The sequence below is a fragment of the Thamnophis sirtalis genome, unplaced genomic scaffold (assembly GCF_051295495.1).
Source record: "Thamnophis sirtalis isolate CommonGarterSnake01/CBP01778 unplaced genomic scaffold, rThaSir2_p1.2 scaffold_13, whole genome shotgun sequence".
NCBI classification, from domain to species: domain Eukaryota; kingdom Metazoa; phylum Chordata; class Lepidosauria; order Squamata; family Natricidae; genus Thamnophis; species Thamnophis sirtalis.
Genome location: NW_028261393.1, coordinates 27,915,458 through 27,933,217, shown reverse-complemented (window position 1 = coordinate 27,933,217; position 17,760 = coordinate 27,915,458). Strand labels below are relative to the sequence as shown.

Genomic DNA, 17,760 nt, shown 5'->3' with positions numbered 1-17,760 from the left:
TGAAGACGTTTTACTTTTCACCCAAGAAGCTTCTTCAAGTCTATTAACTGGTAGGGAATGGAAGATATTTCTACTCCTTACAGTCAACTACTTAGAACTGAAGAAGCTTATTGGATGAAAAATGAAATGTCTTCAAGAAAAATCAGGAAAATCCAGTTGCTTTTAGAAGGGAAAAAAAGCACCTTTGGGATGACCATCATCTGGATGACTGAGAACTTCCATAGACATGTGGACAATATATATTTCAAAACTTGCTGTTGTAGGGGGGAAAAGCGACTACAGCAGTGGTGGGTTTCCTCTTTTTTTTACTACCAGTTCGCATGTGTGTGCACGCACAATGCTTCTGTGCATGCACAGAAGCGTCCGGGTGGGTGGGTGGAGCCTCCCGCCACTGCCACTACCGGATTGCCCGAAGCAGGAGCAACCCACCTCTGGACTACAGGCCCATCCTTCTTTCACCAGTGGAAAGAATATTTGCATTGGGTCACAGCCCTTAAACCAGATGTGACTGCAGATCATCAGCCATGTGGATCCAGGAAAACCAGAGATGGCTTCAGGAATGGCTGATTTCCACATGCACAGCATGGAAAATGTGTTCTGCTTTAACCAACAATCCAGCCAAGCATTTTTACTCTGCATCAAGCTTATCTTGCTCTTTCCACTTCCTTCTGCCTTGGTCAGGTTCCATCTTTAGTACAGGTAGTCCTTACCACAGTTCATTTAGTGACGGTTCAAAGTTACAGGGGCACTGAAAAAAGTGACTTATGATCATTTCTCACACTTACAACCTTGGTAGCCTCCCTGTGATCATGTGATCAACATTCAGATGCTTGGCAACTGGTTCATACTTATGACCGTGGCTGTGTCCCAAGGTCATGGGATTGCTTTTGGGGAACTTCTGACCAGCAAAGTCAATGGGGCAGCCAGATTCACTTAACAACCATGTTACTAACTAACCTCACTTAACAACTGTGGCAAGAAAAGTCATAAAATGGGGCGAAACTCACTTAACAAATGTCTCACTTGATAACAGAAATGTTGGGCTCAATTATAGTCATAAGTCGAGGACTGGTTCTGGGCATCAGAGGGAGAAGTGGAGGTTTGCAATGGGTAACCTTGAATGCAAATGCAGAGCTGGTTACCCTCCTGGTTGCGGCTCTAGTTGCAAAAGCTCTTTGCCCCCAGAAGCTTTTTAAAGTGCAGGGAAAACGTTCAATGCGAAATAAAAGTTTTAGATATCAGGGAAAGGGAACGAGCACCTTAATGCTGAAATGCACAAGCGCTTCGCCTCCTTTCCTATCAGGGACATGAGGGGGGGAAATACGTTTTGCAAAGCTGAAGCGATGCGCGGTTCAACCGCGCCCAAGAGCCCTTCCCAAACCAAAGAATTATGGGCTTCATCCAGGTTCCTCCCTCAAGTAAAGTTGTGCAGAATCGTGTTGCCTTTTTTAACTGCAACTTTTGAGGAGTTTGAAACTTAGAGCAACTTATGGAGAAAAAACCTTGGTCGCTTTGCTTTGCTTTGCTTTGCTTTTGGGGGGGTTCCAGCAACTCCGGCCAACCGTGGGAGTTTCTGCAGTCACACCGTTGCGCGCAAGGGCTTCTCCTGGAAGAGTTTTTATGCGGCGGTTTAGCTGGAGACTTACAGACTTCCTAAACGGGCGGCTGCAGCGAAGGGCCAGGTCGCACTCTCCCAACGACGGGAAGCTCCGGACGGCCTGATCTGGGGCCTCCCTCCCCCTCAATCCCCGAGGCGCGCCCCTTCCCACAACGCCTCCCCGCTGCGCCTCGGCCGCCCGGCGTCCCAGAAAAGGCTGCGGCCGCTCCTTCCGAGACCCCGGCGTCGGCCCTGTCCCCAACCCCAAAACAAAGCCCGAGAAAGTCCGCCCGTTTCTCCTTGCAGCGGGTGGTTGGAGCCGAGGCCGGGAGGGAGGGAAGCAAGCGGCGCTGCATCCAGAGAGGCTGTGCTTGGGGAACGACGCGTCCTGCAGAGCTGGACAGGGTGACTTGCAGAATTGCACTTCGTCCCATAAACTAGGGTGTCCAAACTTAGGAACTTTAAGACTTGTGGATTTCAACTCCCAGAATTCCCCAACCAGCCAGAAGTGAGATAACAAACTTTGCACTATGCCAACCAGTATTAAGGTTACAATTTACTAAGCTAGAATTAGTTCCTAACAACTAATTTGTGACAGTATGCAATAATATAAGCAGAAGCCAATCACAAAGCTTAATTGCTAATAAATGATTTCTAGCAGTCTATCAGCAGCAAACAGCAAATATTGGTTTAATCGGTAACAATTCTATCAGAGGTCTTCAAACTTGACAACTTTAAGACTTGTGGATTTCAACTCCCAGGATTCATGCTGGGGAATTCTTGGAGTCCATAAGTTCCCAAGTTTTGACACCCCTGCCATAAACCCTAGTTAAGGAAAGCATCGCTCCATGCAAGGCGAGCTTAGTTAGAGCTAAGTGTGTGAGGTGCGGCTTCCCCCCCCCCCTTCTTTTACCGAGCTCGGCCGATTTCTGCTCCTTTTGCAGGAATTTGTGCCGATTTTGTTTTAGCATGCCGGGTCAAAAGGACTATGCAAAAGGTGTGCCTGTGCGACACTGGGCATGCAGGGAGACACACGTGTAGGGAAGACTACGTAAGAACGCTCGCTCCACTTGAGCACCCCGAGGAGGCGTTCCTTTCCGAGCAAAGGGGCAAATGTAGACAGGGTTTTTTTTTTTTGTAAAAAGTGTATTGTTTTTAATCTCATACATACATTTACAGGTATACATTCCCATAGTTATTATTCACATTGTGTATTAGCAATTTTGAACATTCATTTTTCCATATGAAAATTAAAATATATAATCGGGATTGCTTTGCTTACCATCCCATACACCTATTTTATTTTACCACAACCCTGCTTTTCTTTCCTTTTCTCCCTCCCTCTTTTCTTCTCTACTTTCCTCTTTCCTCTCTCCTTTCCTTTTCCATCTTCCCCTTCCTCTCTCCTACTCCTCTCTTCCTCTTCTCCTTCATACCCTCTCTCCTCCTCTCCTTTCCCCTCTTCCTTTCCTCTTTCTGTTGTGGCTGCATATTTTCCTCTTCCTCTGGTGTATTTTCGGGATGATATTCCAGCAAACCTGGTTCTATGTTTACCATTTACATTCCCTTTTCCTCATTATATTTTCCTATTTATTATTTACACATATCTCATTCTTTAAACATATACTTGTATATTAATATTTTTCTCTTTTCCTCCTCTTCCCCCCTTTTTCATTTAATAGTGTGTCATTAGGGGTCCTGTTTCCCTAATTTTTCTTTCCTATATTCTTATTCATACTTTTTCGAACCAATCATAAAATCTTCCCCATATCTTGTACACCGATTCCTTTTTATCCTTTATTCTCAAAGTTAATCTATTCATTTCCACACAATCCAAGATTATTATTTTTTATTCTCTCTCCTCCTGAAGGGATCTTGTTTGCTGTGAATGCAGACATTTAAATGAGCTTCATCCCTTCTTTTGATAATGGGCTGAAGCTGACATTTCCTAGGCAGAGGATTGGAGAAGGTCTGGAATGGAGGGTCCAAGGCAGGAAGGCGAGCAAGGAATTTGGGAAGGATTGGACTTGGGAATGTTCCCAGCGGGTGGAGAGGAGGTGGGGAAGGAGGTCCAAATTCAAGTCCAGTTTGGTGGCAAGGGTCTGCATAAGGTCTCCCCACCTTTTCCCACATGGATCCTGAAATATTTCTCCAGAAACGACTCTGGGGGTCTTTTCCCCCCCACTACCAGTTCTGGGGGATTGCAGCTCAGGTAGGCCACAAAAGAAATGGTGATCACTGCCAGGAAGTCACCATTTGGGGAGAAAGATCATCCTGGATCAGGTTTGGAAATGGAGCGTTTCCTAAACCTACTTGGACTCCTTTGAGAATGCAGTTTTGAAGGCACCTCGTGGTCAGGAAGAAGGTCAACCATCAACAGAGAGATAAATGGTTGTTTATGGAATCAATTGAAGGCATGACTTTTAAAATATGTTATACCTACAAATGAACACAAACCTCATTTGCTCATTTTATTGCTGCTCAAGAGTCACTTCCAACTGTGAGATGGGTGGCAAATAAATTTAATAATAAATAATAATTAAAAATAATAATTTGGTCTTTTTTATTTTACAATAGCTTCACTCCAATGTGTAGAACCCCAGCTTATTCTCTTCAGAAATAACAGCTGATGTTCATTTGCTGATAAAGAATTGCAAAATGTTATCTCTCTCAAATTTTACTAAATGACTTCATCTAGTCATTTTTTGCATTTTGCGCCCTCCAGTCCCGCAGGCACCATCTTTCGCCTGGGGCAGAGGTCTTTTTAAGTGGGCCCAGAAAGTGTGTGGGAAGGGATGCCCAGCTTGCAGAAGTGCCTGCAAGGAGTGCCACGCAACCCAGCAGCACAGTTGCCTGGCCTGCCCACCCATGGGGGACAACTTGGGTTGGCCTGGGCACTGGAGAAGTGCTGCATCCTTCGCGTTCTGTCTGCATCATTGGAGAATGCATCACCTGCCTCTCCTCGGCTCTACTCTATGGTGCAGCAGCTGCTTTGCAACTAGTGGAAGGAAAAGATGGACAGCAATTTTAAAAATTATAATAAAATTATTATTAAATAAAAAGATGTGTGTGTTTGATGCAAAAAAGAAAAAGACACAATGCACAGGAGTTGGGGAGCCTAGGATAGGATAGGATAGGATAGGATAGGATAGGATAGGATAGGATAGGATTCTTTATTGGCCAAGTGTGATTGGACACACAAGGAATTTGTCTTTGGTACAGATGCTCTCAGTGTACATTAAAAGATACATTCATCAAGAATCATAAGGTACAACACTTAATGATAGTCATAGGGTACAAATAAGCAATCAGGAAACAATCAACAATCAAAGAGGATACAAGCAACAAAGTTACAGTCCTGCAGTGATAAGTGGGAGGAGATGAGTGATAGGAATGATGAGAAGACTAGTATTAATAGTAGTGCAGCCTTAGTGAATAGTTTGACAGTGGTGAGGGATGTGAGGGATGCATAAATAACCCCCACTTTGATTTATAGCATTGCTGAGAGCATTGGCCATCCATCCATCCATCCATCAGGCACCAAGGCAAAAGGTGGCAGCGGAGGGCGAAAAGGTTTTGGTTCCTGGCCCTCCACCTCAGGTAATAGGAAAGGGATTCCCCAGGAATATCCCCCAACCCTGGCCTCACCTCCGCCTCTTCCCAGGACCTTAAAAGGGCCGCTTTGCTGCAACCTTAGTCAGGGGACTTTTCCCAGCCTTTCACTTCTGGGATTTAAGAGCAAACCCTTCACCTCCCCTTCGCAATAGTTTGCTTTACTAGGGATAACGTGCTTGTAGTCTGCCCATGAACCTTGAAAAGCTTCATGCAACATGGCATGTTATCTTACAAAATAAGACCTGTCAATTGGCCTTTCCGGGTGTAGAAAGGCCTGTAAAGGGGGCTGTTTGCAACCAGCGTTTTGGAAAATTGCTTTCCACAGCCACGTGACGAGGTTTGCTTTCGTCTTCTGGTTTTCTGAAAAGATGATTTTCAATTGAACTGATTAGCTTTGTGAAAATCAGTTTTGCTGTCTTTGGCCCTTGGATTGCTGAATGACTGCAACTTTTGGAATTAGTTTGTTAAAGAATGTACTTTCTTCTTCATTCCTCTCTCACCCCACCTTCTGTAGGCATGGAAAAATCACATGCCAAAATGAGGAAATGAGTCCTTAGGTTGCTCTCACCCCAGAACCAAGCCATACTTATCTGTAAAGAAATTACATCTTTCTGCATCTTTTCCTGACTTTCCTTTCTCCACTTTTGTTCTATTGATGACACTTCTTATCCTGACAAAGTGCCTGTTACAAATTCTTACAAAACGGTTAGACACACCTTGTAGAAGGAACCTTTGTGTCGCATCCTTCTCAACATCTTTCCATATGCCATAGTTTTGGCCTTGTCTTCAAGGCACTAGTTGTGCAGGCAACAAAGTCTTTAGTATGGCTTTAGAAAATGGTAGAACTTTGCAGAAATCCCTGGCAGAGGGGCCACTGTTATAAGCTTCTCCTTGGAGATCTGAAAGTGCCAGGTAGGTTGATAACTGATGGGTCTATGTTCAAAGGTTGTCCCCCCCACCAGCTTTGCTACTTACTTCTTGCAACCTGCACGTTTTCCTTCCGTTAATAGCACCGTCAGATATCTTGGGCTTAACTGTACAATGAAATCACAAATGATGTCAGACCTCCACCAAGTTAGGGAGAATTGCTTTGAAAATGCATCCATTGGTTGTGATGATTAACCACATATCTTGCACTGCATGGGTTTTTCCTTGTTTTTTCCAACTTTACCAGAGAGATGCAAATGAGGTCTTTGATTGCATCCAGATTCTGGTTGGATGGATTTCATTTCATTCTATTTCATTGGAGACAGAGGTGTATTCATGGAGAGGACATCTGATGTAGAGAGTAAGGAAGATGATCTTGATGGAAGGAAGCGGCATCCATTATTTAAGCCAGTGTTTCTCAACCTCAACAACTTTTAAGATGTGTGGCACTGATGGCTGAGAAATTCTGGAATTTGGAGTCAGACATCTTTGTTGTCCCCATTTCGGGTCTGAGCCTGGTGCCGAAGCTAATGATGGATGCCAGACACTAGGTGCAGGTTTTCTGATTGCTTTTTATTGGAAAAGGAAAGGGGCTTCTGGTCAAAAGGCCAAGAACAAAGAACTAAGAAAGCTTTATACTTTTTCACTAAAGGACAAGGCAGGACAAGGCGGGATAATAAGAAATATCATCTAATAAACATTTTAGTAGTAATTCTACAATTTGTTCTATTGGTCTCTAGCTGTCCTTATTCCTAAGCCTTGGCTAATGAATGCCCCAGGAGTATCTAATACACATTTCATTTGCTGCAGGCCATCCCTAACTTTTAGCTGAGGTCTGCAAGTTGTCTAACTACCCATAATTGCTAGAAGTTTTACACATGCATATTTCCTGTTATAAGCATTTGTTGCATTTGTCCCCGAAGGCTGAAGATGAGTGAAAAGAAACAATCCATGAGTAGCAGAATCAACAGAAGTTTATTGAGCATCCAGAATCAACAGCAACTTTATTGAGCATGACAGGATTTATATAGTTTCTTAGTTTCTCAGTTCTCACCTACTTTATGTATTATTTCATTATTGGTTAACAAATCTCCAAGGTACAGTAATTGGTTGGTAATTACATCATTGGTGTTCGTGAGAATGTGCATGTTTTCTCACAGAATGAAAGAATCAAGTGTTATACATTCAAAACAGCAAATGTTACAGGTTATACATTGTTTCATCCTGTGTCCTTGCACATGCCTGGGAACACTGCAAGCAAAGAATTGCTGGCAAGCAATTACATGTAATCGCATTTCCAAACCGCATTTCCAAGAACCATCCAGATGATGCATTGTAATAAGCCTACATTCATTCTTTGTTCTTGCCAGACAGACCCCCCCCCAATTAGTCTTCCTGATTTACTTACTAAGTGTGTGCCATGAACTTGCTTTAGCAGCCAGCCCATCATCTTAAAGTTGCTGAGGTTGAGAAACCCTTACTTAGCTTGAACAATGGGAGAATATGTGCAATAAAGATTTGCATTAAACTATAACTTAAAAGAAAATTTCTATAAGAGAATGTATTGTTGGTGTTTAACTCCATGTAAATTGTCAAGAATGTATAAAGGCATTTCAAATGAATGTTGGAAATGTAAATGTAAAGAAGGGACTTGTTATTGGAATACAGAAAATCCTTAAAGTGTATATAAATACATAGAAAACCAAAGACTTTTCTTCTGGGTTAACTGGAAAAAGACCTGGAAAAGAAACCCAGAACTTTGATGTTATATATGTATGTTGACAGCAGCAAGATTACTTTATGCAGAGAAATGGAAGGTCACCTCGATCCTCACAATGGATGAATGGCTGCAAAAATTGATGGAATTAGCAGAGATGGTTAAATTGACTGTTTTAATCAAAGAAAAAAATATATAAATACTTTTATTTCTGTTTGAAAACTGATTCTGGACTTTGTGCTTGAGGTGGAAAAAAATGAAACTGATTTTGAGTTTTGCCGATTAGATAGATTTATTCTAGAAATGGCTAGTTTATACTATTATGTAAAAGTAAAAAGTTGAGGTTTGACGTTAATGCCTTATGGCTTATGCTACTGCACCAAAGGAAGTCGGAAGTCAATGCCTTTTTTTTTCTTTTCCCCCTTTCCCTCACTTTTTCCTCCCTATTTTCCCTACTATTTACTTTTGTATTTTCTTTGTATGCTATATTATAAACTAATAAAAACTGTTAAAATGAATAAAAACTGTTTAAAAACTGACAGGTAAAGGAGTGTGCATATGAAAAAATTCTTTAAGTCCTGGAAAAAGGTAATATTTTGAAGAAGCTTGGTCACAACTCTTCCAGATTTATTTGACTATAAGAATTAGCAATAGCAATAGCAATAGCAGTAGACTTATATACCGCTTCATAGGCCTTTCAGGCCTCTCTAAGCGGTTTACAGAGAGTCAGCATATTGCCCCCAACAATCTGGGTCCTCATTTTACCCACCTCGGAAGGATGGAAGGCTGAGTCAACCCTGAGCCGGTGAGATTTGAACCGCTGACCTGCTGATCTAGCAGTAGCCTGCAGTGCTGCATTTAACCACTGCGCCACCTTGGCTCTTGAAGAGAGGTAGAGAATCACCAGATTTGTTCTAATAGCCAATTTCAATATGGGCAATTCTCAACTTATGACCACAATTGAGTCTGGAATTATGGTTGGAAGCCATGGTAGATGTTGTGGATGACTACGGGACACTGCAAATATCCATAATTGCAGGCTGGTTGCCAAGTGCCCACAATGCAATTGCATGAACTGTCAAAACTTGCAATTGGAAAATAAGTAGCTCTAGAATGATCTGTCAGTAACGGAAGATGATTAGGGGACTGGAACTTAAATATATATAAGAAAAGGAAGGACTAGGGGTTTCAATATTTAAGGAGTTGCCATAAAGAAGGAGTCAACCTATTCCCCAAAGCATCTGAACTCAGGAAAGAAGCAATGGATGGAAACTAAATCAAGGAGAGAACCATCCTAGAATGAAGGAGAAATTTCCTGACAGTGAGAACAATTAATTAGTGGAACGTCTCCAGAAGTTGTGGATGCTCCAACATTGACAGTTTTTATGAAGAGATTAGCAACTATTTGTCTGAAATGGTATGGGTTTCCTTCCTGGGCAAGGGGGGGGTGGTTGGACTAGAAGACTTCCAACTTTGAGGTCTTCTTCCAACAAGTCGCTTCCAACTCTGTTATTCTATAACTACTAACAGTGACTAAGCGACCAATCCTAAGTGGAGGACTACCTGTAAAGTATCATACAAATCATACAATTTTGTCTACTCTCACTTCATACATTGGGGTAAATTTACGGTAAATTTACCATAAGCAATATTATGGTAAGATGTTATAAGAATGTAAAATAAAATGTTTAGAATGATAAATATATAGAGATTTGTGTTAGAAATATGGAAACGATAGTTATGAATATGATACTGTATAAACAAGACCTAAATGGTTGCAACTAGGTGGCATAATAATATGTATATTGTAAAAAAATGGTGGATACAACCAGTATATTGCTGTTGCAAAGCTGAAAAAGGGGGGGGGTAACTTGTATTAAAAATACTTTAATCAAAGCTCTGGAGAAAAGAAACAATAATGGGTTTATACAACAACTGATTCATTTTAGTTTACTGCAGTGAATGAATTTGCATTTATGTAAAATCAAGACGTGTTAAATGAAGTACAATCTGTGGAGTCTTTGGTACTCCCTGAACTTGGTTATTTTCTTACAGATGTTTCATTACTCAATTAGGTAACATCATCAGTGCTAGAGGGGAGTGGGGTCTGCTCTCTGGTTATGGACAGTTCAATTCAGTCAAAAGACTTTACAGTTCAGAGATATTTCTCTGGGCACAAAGAGAAGTTCCACATGGCATCAGAAAGGGTATCTGAGCAGTAAATGCTCAGTTTTGAGATCTTTCTGCCTTCCCTTAGAGGCTCCTGATCTTGCTGCTTCCATTAAAGCAATTTCGGGGGCCCACAAAGTTTCTGGCTAACAGGAACATCAAGACAAGATCTAGGGACCCAGGGCCCTTTGGAATCCAAGTGCATGAAGGAGCGATTGCCAGGATATGAAGAACCATGCTCTCTCTAACATGGAGCCAGGGATTGTTTACCCCATGCTGCAACTTTTGAGGGTGGCATTAGCAGTTGCACAGATTCAGAATGGTCTTCCACAGAATTTCCACTCTTCTTTGGAGATCTCTCATGGATTTCTGTGCCCAGATGCAGCTATGCAGATGGCAACGCCCAAGACTACCAAGACCATTCCCAGAACAGCCCCTACCAAAGAGAAAAGGCAGGAAATCAACCAAAGCTGCAAACTTTGTTCTTGGGGGAGAGGAACATGGAATATTAATTTCAACCCTGCTTATTTTGAGTAAATACAAAGCAACAAGGAGGAATGAATTTGCATCTGATCAAGTCATTAGACACCTACTTGGACCACCTATGTTTTCTCCAAGAACTTTCCCTGTTGCCACCGTGAAGACCAGGGCCAAGGAATTACAAAGAGGCACAGCCAAGGTTAGATCTATAATGGAAAGTGGAACATTTAGTACAAAATCATCTGATCAAAAGAAATAAAAACCACTGAGGAGATAACCCTAATCAAATGGAAACTTCATCTGAAGGTTCTGTTCGGCTGGTGAATGCTGGGGAGTAACTCTGGTAGGAAATCCTTCTTCCTAAAAGCATGCTAGTAAGATCTCCACATTTAGGGATTTTTACATAGGACAATATTGACAAGATGGCAGTTACTTCCAATACTTGATTCTGCAGCATCAATCCAGCAAGCTTCACTTATCTATCTATTCTTTAACTGGTCTCTTTCAATCAATTCAATTCAAGAACTGCAATGAACATAACTTGAGGGCAACAAAGTTGTCCAAAGTGGGGTTCAAAGAAATTTAGATAATATTTGATCATGTGATTAAAATCTGCTCCTTTTGAATGTGCATCAGAAATCTCAGTGTTTTTTGTTTTTTTTAGGTAATCCTGCTCAGAAATCTATTAAGAATTGAGTTATTCCCATTTTGGTGATACAGTCACAGAAATTACAAGTCTAATAAATGGAAATTAGATTTTTAAAAGTATGTCTTTCTGCAGTAGGTATCTGAGTAATCCCCCACAATGATCAGAGTTCCCTCCCCCCTCCCCCAAAAAATCTTGACACTGGCAATAACTAATTAAGGACCAACCTGTGGATCCTAATGCGAGATAGTAGATGAATGAGCCACACTGGTTTACAATAAATGGTAACATGTACTGCAAGGGAAAAAAACATAGTTGGATGGAGAAAGCTTCCGGGTTACTTAATTTAAACCAATTTCTGATCACCAGGAACAATGCAATCCCTGGTATTCCAGTTATTGTAATGCGTCATATATTCTTTTTTTTCCAGTTGTGATCCTGGGTCAAAACAATTTTAAAAGACCATTGCTGACTAGTGGCTTTCTGAACAGTCTTCTATCTGAGAAGAAAAGGGGCATTATTTTTTTCAAATATTCTTAATTAAAGAGAAATTTAGAAAAGGAGGAGCCAATGTTGTGATGTCACAACATGCGGTCTTGATACTCTGAGACCGCCATTGATACTTTTGCCGCTGGATGGTCCATTGAGACCTAAACCGTCCTGCAGAGACGGTGATCAGGAAGACAAAGCCTTGCTGGTCTCAGGGACATCACAAAGTCCCTGATTGACCCAAAGGAAGCGCTTCAAGCTGGCAGTAAACAGGCAGCCCACAGGCTGATGAAGTTGGGACAGTTCCGGAAGGAAGAGAAAGTGAGTCCATCTGGTGAGGTATTTTTTCTATTTTGTGAAAGACCACCCAAAGAAATTTTTTCTTTAAAGCCAAATTAGTTCCTTAAGCAAAAGAATTGAGCAGTGAAACGAACTCATATTGGATTGCTTTGGAAAGCTTTTTTTTTTCTTTGTAACTATACTTTGTGGATTGAAGTGCTCACAATGTTTCTAATTTCTCCTCTTAAAGTGAACGGATTGATTTTTTTTCTTCTGCTTTTTGTTGCTTTATTTTTTTGACTTTTGGAATAAAACCTTCCTTTTTATTTTAACAATTCTTCCTATTACTTGTTATTAAATTTCATTAAAACAAATCTAAAGAACTTTGTTTTCTATAAGCCAGAGATAAATATTAGAAAGTGAAAAGTAGCAACACTGCCACTCAGAGGTCAGAGGCTGGAGTTTTTGAAACAATGTATCTCTTCTCTTTCCCTCTTTGATTTCACTGACTTTGTAGCTGAAGGGTTTTGATTTGATTTGATTTGATTGCACTTATATGCCGCCCTATTCCCGGAGGGACTCAGGGCAGCTAACAAATCAAGAGGAGGGAATACAGACAAGAGGAAAAAAAACAAACAAACAAGCAACTACAAAAAGAATTAAAAAAAAACAATCAACAGCCACACAATTTGAGCGGGGACGGGAACTCGTCAGCCCCAGGCCTGTCGGAACAGCCAGGTTTTAAGGGCTTTGCAGAAAGCCTGAAGGGTGGTGAGGGTCCAAATCTCCACGGGGAGCTCGTTCCAGAGGGCCGGATCAGCCACAGAGAAGGCCCTCCTCCGGGTGGTAGACAATCGGCATTGGCCGGCAGATGGGATTCGGAGGAGGCCTAGTCTGTGGGATCTAATAGGTCTGTTGGAGGTAATTGGCAGCAGGAGGTCTCTCAAGTACCCAGGTCCAATACCATGAAGAGCTTTATAAGTGATGACTAGCACCTTGAAGCGTATCCGGAGACCAATAGGCAGCCAGTGCAGCTCGTGTAACGTGGGTGTACCGGGGTGCACCCACAATCGCTCGCGCGGCTTTGCAACTTGTTTACAGAACCTGATAAAGAGCCAAGGGCATGAATTGTTTTCACAGGTGCCTTTGAGAACTATTTTGGCAGGGGAAAGAAAGGGGGGAAAAACCAGAACCCTTCTCCTTTGAAGAGCATAAGTCAACCTAAAATAAAAAAAATAAAAGAGGCCTGGAAGCCTAGAGTGGCATTGGCTATTAGTTTTTTTTCTTTCTTTCTTATTTTTTGGAAACATGGATCAATATTCAGATGAGGAAACCTTAAAATTCCAAAATATCTTGGCTGGAATTCAAAATCTATTGGAAGGATATGGGAGAATTGAGAAGAAGCTGGAAAGACTAGTCTTCCTCACAGCAAAAGATGATGGGGTTGGAGCCGCAAAAATTAAAGGGGAGAATGAAGATATAGAAGACAAAGACAAGACAATAGATGAATTTATTACAGAGCAAATGTGGGTGAAAGTGGAAAGAAGAGAACATGGAAAAGGGAATTCGACGAATTGGAGCTCTACCCCAGATTACTAGATACAGAAGGAAAAAAATGGTAATGATGATGGATTTAAGAAGAGAATTTTTTTCAGAAGCAAGATTGACAACCAAAGACAAGCTAATTTTAGTATCAGCTGGAGGGCAACTAGATTACCTGAGAGATCCTTCAAGCAACAAAGTGCGGAGAGAAGTCTATAAAAACCTTATAAAGGAGATAAAAAGAAGACTGACACCACAGTTGGCAAGAGAGATAAGACTGTTTTGTTACTGGAAAGATACAGGTTGACAATGAAAATTGATAATAAAAAATTAGTTGATTTTGGTGATCAATAAGAAGGAATTTAGTAACTCTTAGATTGTTTTAGATTGTTATTAAATGTTTATTTGTTAACAAATAATTAACTATAATAACAATAATGAAATGATAATGGATACAGCTTAATGATATATACATGTACTGGCAAACTAGTAAAAGAAATTTGGATATAAATTGCAAATTGCGACTTGGGAAAAAAGACCTATAAATTTTATTAACAAATTTTTATTTAGATCTTGTTATAAAGGTGTAAGGTTTTTTTAGGGGGGTCTGACGAGAGGAGGTGGGACATAAATAGTAAATGATTTTTAGCCAATTATAATAACAACAAGGAAATGTCAATGGACATTGTTTAACAATATATACATGCTATGGTATTGGCAAAAGCAACTTGGATATAAATTATAAACAGTGAGTTGGGAGGGAAAAGGTTTAGAAACTTTATTAATTGACTTTTGCTTAAAATATTTTATAAAGATGTAATATTATTGGAGGGTTTTTTGAAATAGCTAATGAATGCCATTATGTGGTTGTGTCTTTAAGTATGAATGAATTGAGGTAAAAGTATGTTCAAATAATTGTAATCAAATGAGAATTGTGGTACATTGATAGTAAAATATATAAACATTTTTGATTTAAAGTGTATAATCTAATATGAACTATAAGTAATGACTGTGGAAGAAATGCATGAAAGTTATATGTAACCAATCAACACGCTTTCGACAAGATGTAATGATGATTCTTTTTTTGTGTTTTTGTTCAATTAAAATAAAAAAAAACTTTTCAAAAAGAGAAATTTAGACAAGGAATTACTTCTCCATTGGGAAAGCTACTAAATGTTGTAATCAAAGAATCAGTTAACCAAAGCCTGATTACTATAAGAATATCATCAAGTAAAAATAAAATTAAATTTAATACCATACTAATATCTTATTACAGTATCGTGTAAGATTTAGAAAAAAAAATCTTGTGATGTGAACAGGCTGGTGCAGTTAAGGTACCTTCCATAGTATTTCCTTCCCCCAAACCTGGCCAGGGATCATTTACTTCTTGGGTCAGTAGGAACATTTTGAATTTGTTTAATAGGCATGAAGAGATAATGTCTATCGTGAAGGGCATAGCCATTCAACAATCATCCCTTTACTTGCTGCCGGTGCCCCAGAAAGTTACTTCCTGTTTCTAGTTTATCTTCCTTTTTAAAGAAAAATCAGCTTCCAATCCCATGTTTTAATAAAAACACTGTTTTTTTTTAAAGGCAGGAGGGATGGTCTAATGAGCATGAAAAGAAATGTCTGCAGGTGTAAAGATGCACAGGCAACTCAGATTCCTGTTGCAAAGGAGCTTCAGGTAATGGTAGGGGTGCCGACTGACAAGGACTGGGCTCTGTGAGTGACCTGATCTCAAAACAGTGGGACACTCAGCATAGGATTGTTTTGAATTCCATAATGGAATGTTTTGCACTATAGAAGAGGGTTTCCCAAACATGGCATCTTTAAGACACGTGGACTTCAACTGGCTGGGGAATTCTTGAAATTGAAAGCCATAGATCTTAAGTAGTTAAGATTAGAAAAAAACAGTGTGAAATGTGCTGTGTAAAATGGCAAATACCTTGTAATTCAGGCAAAGGAACTTTATTTCCGCCAGCATCTGCTGAGGTCTGCTTTCTCTCTTTACCTGCTCCAGACCCTCAGTTCCTCTTTTCAAAAATGGATTGGTTGTTCCCCAAAGAATTGCTACCAAAATCAAAATGGCAACATCACCTGCAAGATGACATCTCATTGACAAATTGTTTAATGAAGTACTCACAGCAGGGGTTATTCATCCATTACAACTGTATTCCTTGGTAAGGCAGTAGCTAATCAATGAATAATCATCCTTCTCTTTCAATACAAATATACTTATGTTTTACAGATTTTAAGATGCATGAAGTACATTGCATCTTGTTTAGCGTTAAGTCCTATTATAGGCAGTCTTGAACTTACCAACAGTTATTTAATGACCTTCAAAGTTACAACAAACCTACCTTGAAGCTTTATGACTTTGTTCATTTAATGACTGCTTAAAAAGATTGTAAAATCATATTGGTCACATGACTGACCCACTTTTATAACTGTCACTACTTACAACTATAGGGAGGGGGCTCTATTATGGCTGTCTGTCAAGGGCTACCTGTATATTAGTGAGCTTTGCTTACACCTAAAATTAAGGAGCAAGTGGTACAAAAACAAACATGGATATAAAATGTAATTGTTGTAAGATCCAAAAACTATATGGAAATGTTTATGCCAGAAATGTTGCATTATATCCAATGTTTTTAATGTGTATCTAATAAAAAACTTTTTAATTAAAAAAAAAAACATTCTTGAAGGAGAAATCCAGTGCTGCAGTTAAATTTTGCGGACCCACAGATATGAATAGAAAAGGATTTGTAGCACTTGCTTAATCCTCCTTCCAATTGCCCTAATCCTAACCCATTCACCCAGGTCAATAATCAAATTTAAAAAAAAGCCAATAGATGAAAAGCTCAGAAACACTTGGCTTTGGATGCACAAGGCCCCCAGGTCGAACCTTCAGTCTCTGGCCAGAAAAGGCCAGAGATCTATTTCCTTGAGCAGATCCTATGCTGAAACAGCCTCGGAGGACCCTCTCAACTCATCTGCGCTCCCTCTTTGTACTTCTTCTTTGGCCAACCTGGAGAGTCAGTGTCCCTCCCCAATTCCTGGAAAACCCCCCCCCCACGCCTCCCAATCTTTGGAAGCAATTGAGCTCCCTTTGGGGGGGGGGGAAGGACAATACACACATTTATAATGGTTTCGTGTGGTGTGTGTGTGAAGCACATGGCATGAAGCTGAGTTGCTTCCGCCTAGTGATTAACCTAATCTTGTGAAGCTTTGCACTGCTAACTAGGGCACACAAAACCTTTGCCAGACCAATCCTCGAATACAGCTCGTCTGCCTGGAATCCACACTGTATATCAGACATTAATATAATTGAGCAAGTCCAGAGGTATTTCATGAGAAGAGCCCTCCACTCCACTGCTCACACCTTATGCCACCAGACTCGAGATTTTGGGCTTGGACCACCTAGAACTACACCACCTACAGTCTAACCTAAGCTTATTACACAAAATTATCTGCTACAACATCCTACCTGTCAACGACTACTTCAGCTTCAACCTCAATAACACACAGGAAAACAATAGATCGAAACTCAAGGTAAACTGCTCCAAACTTGATTGCAAAAAATACGACTTCAGCAACAGAGGGGTCAACGCCTGGAATGCTCTACCCGACTCTATGGTTACACCCTCAAACCTTCACAGCTTTAACCTTAAACTGTCCACTGTGGACCTCACCCGATTCCTAAGAGGTCCGCAAAGTGGGCGTGCATGAGCGCACCAGTGTACCTACCGTCCCTTTCCTATTGTTTCCTTGTATCCATTTCATAAATTCATAATCATGTTTACATTTATACCTGTTATCTTGTGCATGTTTGACAAATAAACAAATTAGATTAAAATTAGTGTCCTCCGCAGGCGCTGGAATTACAACTCCCATCCTCCCCAACTAGCAGGCCATTTACATTATCCCTAAAAGCCTCATCAACCCCTCTTCTCTTAAAACAACCATTTCTCCCTCTCATCCCTCTGCCCCTCACCCCCACCCCCACCCTCCCAATCTCTGAGGCGCCGGAAGCGGCTCCCTCACCCAGCGACGCCATGGCGACCGGGGCACCATAGAGTCTGCAAAGTCTGTCTTCTTCCTCGTGCAAAACAGCTGTCAGGGGTGGTGCTCTAGGCATACACCTCTATGGCTCAACCCTACATTCCGCTAGGATTCAAGCTTCGCTTGGGCGGAGGGGGAATAGCGGCCCAAGAGACTCAGTCACTCGTGTATTGCCAAAAAATTTTGGAAGGCGAATTGGGTCTCTGCGGAGAGGGAAGAGGAAGCTTCCCAATGCAA

General features: G+C 40.8%; 1 protein-coding gene across 4 annotated transcripts; it reads right to left on the bottom strand.

Annotated features, from left to right (window-relative positions):
• Nucleotides 1-7,095: 7,095 nt before the first annotated feature.
• TMEM234 (transmembrane protein 234) lies at nucleotides 7,096-17,601 on the bottom strand. 4 transcript variants are annotated; one of them, XM_014067615.2, is made up of 5 exons: nucleotides 17,506-17,601; nucleotides 15,407-15,558; nucleotides 11,379-11,445; nucleotides 10,619-10,711; nucleotides 7,096-10,461 (listed from the first exon to the last, which is right to left on the bottom strand). In XM_014067615.2, exons 1-5 carry the CDS (start codon nucleotides 17,597-17,599, stop codon nucleotides 10,385-10,387), a joined length of 483 nt encoding a protein of 160 aa, XP_013923090.2. In that variant the 5' UTR covers nucleotides 17,600-17,601; the 3' UTR covers nucleotides 7,096-10,384. The 4 variants fall into 4 exon arrangements, with proteins under 4 accessions (XP_013923090.2, XP_013923089.1, XP_013923091.1 ...); XM_014067614.2 differs by lacking the exon at nucleotides 17,506-17,601 and adding an exon at nucleotides 17,273-17,448; XM_014067616.2 differs by lacking the exon at nucleotides 17,506-17,601 and adding an exon at nucleotides 17,273-17,448 and having other exon boundaries at nucleotides 15,407-15,531.
• Between the last annotated feature and the right edge of the window lie 159 nt (nucleotides 17,602-17,760).